Source organism: Phascolarctos cinereus, unplaced genomic scaffold (assembly GCF_003287225.1).
Source record: "Phascolarctos cinereus isolate Bilbo 61053 unplaced genomic scaffold, phaCin_HiC Scaffold_726;HRSCAF=1367, whole genome shotgun sequence".
Taxonomy (NCBI): domain Eukaryota; kingdom Metazoa; phylum Chordata; class Mammalia; order Diprotodontia; family Phascolarctidae; genus Phascolarctos; species Phascolarctos cinereus.
The window spans coordinates 315,811,471-315,816,250 of NW_027556098.1; the positions used below are offsets into that span (position 1 = coordinate 315,811,471).

Genomic DNA, 4,780 nt, shown 5'->3' on the forward strand with positions numbered 1-4,780 from the left:
CCAGACTGATCTCATGTGGAAACATGTGAGAGAGGATGGATAGTTCAAGAAAAACCCATCCTCATTGCCAACTACCCTAACCAAAATTTTTACTCTGTTGATGCTGGGTTAGCTGTGTCACCTCAGTGACATATGGGCGTTTTTGCCACCCACCCCAGAGGCTGTTTCAGTTTGCAGTGTAGGCCCCCTCCCCCTTAGGAAGAATGAATTTCCCATGGAGACTTAAAGAATCAAATAGTCTCAGAATTAGAAAGACTTCAGAGGCTGTAGAGTCCAACCAATATATACAAAAGAGTCCTCTGTTGATCATACTTGACATTTGTTCATCCATCCTTTGTTCAAAGTCCTTCAGTGAAGTGGGCCTCCTGACATCATGAGTCAGTCTTTTCTGCCTTTTGGACAGCTCTAATGGTCAGTGAGTTTACCTGACACTGAACCTTTCTTCCTCTCTGCAACTACTGTCCCAAGTTGTTAAGTCTTATCCATTCTGGCCTCATGACATCGTTCGCGTCTGTTCCCTTCTCTTCACTCCCATGGCCACCACCCTGCTGGAAGAGCTCATCATCTTTGTCCTGGTCTCCTAATTGGCCTCAGGTCTTTCCCTTCTTGAATCCATCTTCTATCCAGCTGCCACATTGATATTTGTAAAGCACAGGTCTGACCATTTCATTTGCCTATTAAACAGTTTTCTGTGCCTCTGTCTTTCCTCCAACATAAAATACAGATTCCTCTGTTTGGCATTTAAGGCCCTTCACAATCTATCTCCAACTTATCTTTCCAGATTGATTTCACATTGCTTCCTTTCAGTGCACTCTATGTTCCCATCAAACTGGCCTCTTTGCCATTCCCTGTACATGACCTTCCAATTCCTACCTCCATGATTAACACAGGCTATTCTCCATGCCAGGAATCGGCTTCTCTTCTCTCTTTCCCTTGGATTACCTAGTCTCCTTTCAAGGTTCAGGTCAAGAGTCACCTCCTATACAAGACCTTCCTGCTCCCTCCAGATTGTTAGTACTCTCTGCCCTATAATTTCTCTCTCTCTCTCTCTCTCTCTCTCTCTCTCTCTCTCTCTCTCTCTCTCTCTCTCTCTCTCTCTCTCTCTCTCTGTCTTTGTATTGTCTGAACTGCATACATGTTCTTTCTGCCCAAGGAGAATATAAACTCCTTAAGGGCAAGGACTTTTTCATCTTTTTTCTTTGCACCCCCAGTGCCTTGTGCACAGTAGGTAGTTAAAATAGTACTTTCTCAATGGTTTCTAGTTCTGTCCTCTGAGTACGAGAAGAAAAAAATCCAATCCCTCTTCCACATTTCCTCCAGGCATTTGAAGAAAGGGGGCAGCTAGGTGGTGCAGTGGATAGAGCCCTGGGCCTGGAATCAGAAAGATTCATCTTCATGAGTTCAAATTTGACCCCAGACATTTTCTAGCTGTGTGACCCTAGGGAAATCACTTTATCTTCTTTGCCTTGGTTTTCTCATCTGTCAAATGAGCTGGAGAAGGAAATGGCAAACCACTCCACTATCTTTGCCAAGAAAATCCCAGATGAGGTCACAAAGAGTCAAAAACAACTGAAATGACTGGAAATTTCAAGAAAAGTAGAATATTCCCCTAAGTCTTCTTCAGTCTAAACACTCTCAAATCCTTCAATCATCCCCCACGTTAAATGGTTTTCTGTTCCATTCTTCATCCTGGTTAACTTCCTCTGGCCCCTCTCCAACTTGACAAAGTCCTTCCTGAAATGTGGCCACCTGATCTGAAAGCAATATTCCAAATGGGGTTTTACAGAGTGGAGAACAGCAAGACCTGACTTGTTTAGGATACTTAGCTTCTGTTAATGCAGTCCAAAATTGCATTTGCTTTTTTGACTGCCAAATCATACTTTTGACCCATATTGATTTTGTAGTCTAATAAAGGTCCCAGGCCATTTTATATGAACTGGCTAAGAGTTCTTTGAATGAGGAAGTATTCTTAGAAAAACAGTCTTAATGGCCTCCTTTACATCCTTGTTCCTCAATGTGTAGATAAGGGGGTTCAACATGGGGGTCAGGATAGCAAAAATGACATTGCTGAGCACGTGAAGGTCAATGGCCATCTCCATTTGGTAGGACACGTAAGCCACAGCGATGGATGAGTAGTAGGTACCAACTACCAGAAGGTGGGATGTACAGGTGGAAAAAGCCTTGGCCCGACCTTCCTGGGAAGCAATCTTTAGAACAGAGGCCAGGATCCGCCCATAGGAGAAGAGGACTAGGAATAGAGGCACCAAGGAGACAGTCATGGCAATGCAGAAGCCAGTAAAAGTCTGGTGCTCAGTCCCAGCATTCTGACAGGCAGCCCTTACTACAGCAAGGTGGTCACAGAAACAGTGTTCCACTGTGGCCCTAGCCGTGTATTCCAACTGGGATGTCTCCACCATCACAGGAGCTGGGATGATCAGTGCCATGGCCCAGGCACTCGCTGCCAGCCTGGCGTTGGCTTGTGGAGTCATGCGGACAGGATAGTGCAGCGGGTGGCATATGGCTTCATAGCGATCATAGGCCATGACTACCAGGATAAAGGATTCCATGACCGTGAGGGTATGGAAACTGTACATCTGCAGGAAGCAGCCAGCAAAGGAGATGGTATTATGTTGGGAGAGGAACATGGCTAGCATCTTGGGCACAGTGGTGGTTGTGAAGAGAACATCTAGGACCGAGAGGTTGCACAGGAAGAAATACATGGGTTTGTGGAGTCTGGGGTCTCCAACTACAGCCACTAGGATCACTAGATTGCCCACAACGATGAGGGTGTACAGGGCCAGGAAGATGAAGAAGAGTGGGAGAGGGGCCCCCTGAAGAGCTGGGAAGCCTAGCAGCACGAAGACTGTCATGGGGGGAGGCATGCTTTGGTTGTTACAGTGGACCATGGTGACCCAGGATGCCTGGAGAGTAGAGAGGGTAATGGGGAGCTCAGGTAGCATCGAGGCAAGATCCCTGAACCATGATTCTGGAGACCCACTTTCTAGTCCTAGTTCTGAGTATTAATTCCCTGTCCTGTCTCTTAGCCTCACTTTCCTTTTCTGGAAAGTGAGTATGATAATCCTTGCATTGCCTAGTTGTTACGAGAAAAGCCTTTTGTAAGCCTTAAAATGCTAAGGAAATAGGAGCTCTTATTACTGTAACCCAGACCATGATGATCCCTCTTTTATGTAGAATTCCCTGAGTCCCAAAATACCCAGTGGTCCTGTTCTAGCATCCATGTCCTGAAATGTTGCCCTGGAATCTAGAACTCATAGGATCTCAGAGTCATCAGAGACCTTGGAGATGATGCTCTGCCCCTTCATCCCCACTTTACAGAGGGAGAAACTGAGGCCTAGAGAAGGGAAGTTATTTACTCAAGTTCATACAGTTACAGACCCAGGATGAGAACCTAAATCTCCTCACTTTCAGTCCAGAGGGTCTTCCAACACACCATGCAATTTAATCAGTGCCTGAAGAGACCTTTGATAGTCAACAAAAAGGTACCTTACCTTTGCTCTTAAGAGGCTAGAGCTGCCTTATATCTGTAATCAGCACAAATTTTATTTTCATAAACCTTTAAAAAAAATAAAAAGCAGTTTGGAGTCCAGTTGGGTCCTCGTGGGGATAATATATAGTGCAAATTATATGTTACACATTTAATATAGAGTGGGAGCAAAGAAGTAAAAAAAAATCACATGAATCCTTTCAGGTATGAATGAATTAGTATGAATTCCTGAATGCCTTCAGGCATAAATGAATTAATATCATGCACAGATTTTCAACTGCTTTTATCGAATGTACAAAAAAATTGTGATCAAATAATAGTTAATGCTGTCCTCATGAGACAAATCCACAAAGACTTTAGACAACAGTAACTGAGGCCAGAGAGATACCACTCGCCAGGTTCTTGCCAGAAGAAATTCAAATGAATTTCAGACCCAGGGTTAGGCCAGAGGGGTCCCAGCCCTGTCCTGGAGGAACTGGAAATTGGGCTTGACTCAAGAGTATTAGGGCAGAAAAGTGACAGAGAGTGAAGAGGGCACAGTGACACTCTTCCTGGATGGTCTAGGTTCCTTGGCTCTTTGCCTGCCCATTGATCTACCTCTTAGCTCTCTGGTTTTCATCATTCTTCCTCTTCCTGTATGCTTTTCCTGGAGCTTTCTGGGACAGGAGCTACTCAAACACCTTTGAAATGTAATGATACCTACCCTTCTCTTGGCCTCTTTCTATTCTTCCATCCTTTCAGGACCAACTCAAGACCCATCACCTCCAGTAAGCCCTCTTGGACCACCTCAGACCATGTTGGCCTCCCACTGATATCCTACAACCCATAGAGTCTGTACCACACACTCTAGTATGTGTTTTGTGCCATTTGCTAGCTCTTGACTTCCCATCTAGTGCCTTGAGTCCAGGGATAGGCCTTCTCCTTCCTTCCATTTCCCTACAGAACATAGCCCAAGGCTCAGCTGGTAGCTGTTCCTCAATATGTGGGAATGTGGCCGAGAAAGTTGAGAGACAAGAGGAAGATGAGTTTTGGTTCTAGCTTTGCCATGGACTCACTCTGTGACCTTGGAAAAGTCACTATCTGTCTAGGGTCTTTAAAGATGGGAGTGTTAGGCTGGGTGATCTGTAATTTCATAGGAATACAGACCATATTAGCTCTGGAAGGGGCCTGACAGATTATCTAATCTGCATAGGAGTAATAATACGTCTCAGAGAGAGAAAGCTGGTTTCTCCACGGTCACAAAGCAAATATAACGGCAGGTCTTTCTTAGCTCTG

General features: G+C 44.9%; 1 protein-coding gene across 1 annotated transcript; it reads right to left on the bottom strand.

Annotated features, from left to right (window-relative positions):
- Positions 1 to 1,874: 1,874 nt before the first annotated feature.
- Positions 1,875 to 2,906, bottom strand: LOC110210574 (olfactory receptor 2AT4-like). Its single transcript, XM_020989560.2, has one exon. It carries the CDS (start codon positions 2,904 to 2,906, stop codon positions 1,941 to 1,943), a length of 966 nt encoding a protein of 321 aa, XP_020845219.1. The 3' UTR covers positions 1,875 to 1,940.
- Between the last annotated feature and the right edge of the window lie 1,874 nt (positions 2,907 to 4,780).

Coding starts and splice junctions, on each gene's coding strand:
- LOC110210574 (XM_020989560.2), bottom strand. CDS start 2,906: ATGGTCCACTGTAACAACCAAAGCATGCCTCCCCCCATGACAGTCTTC.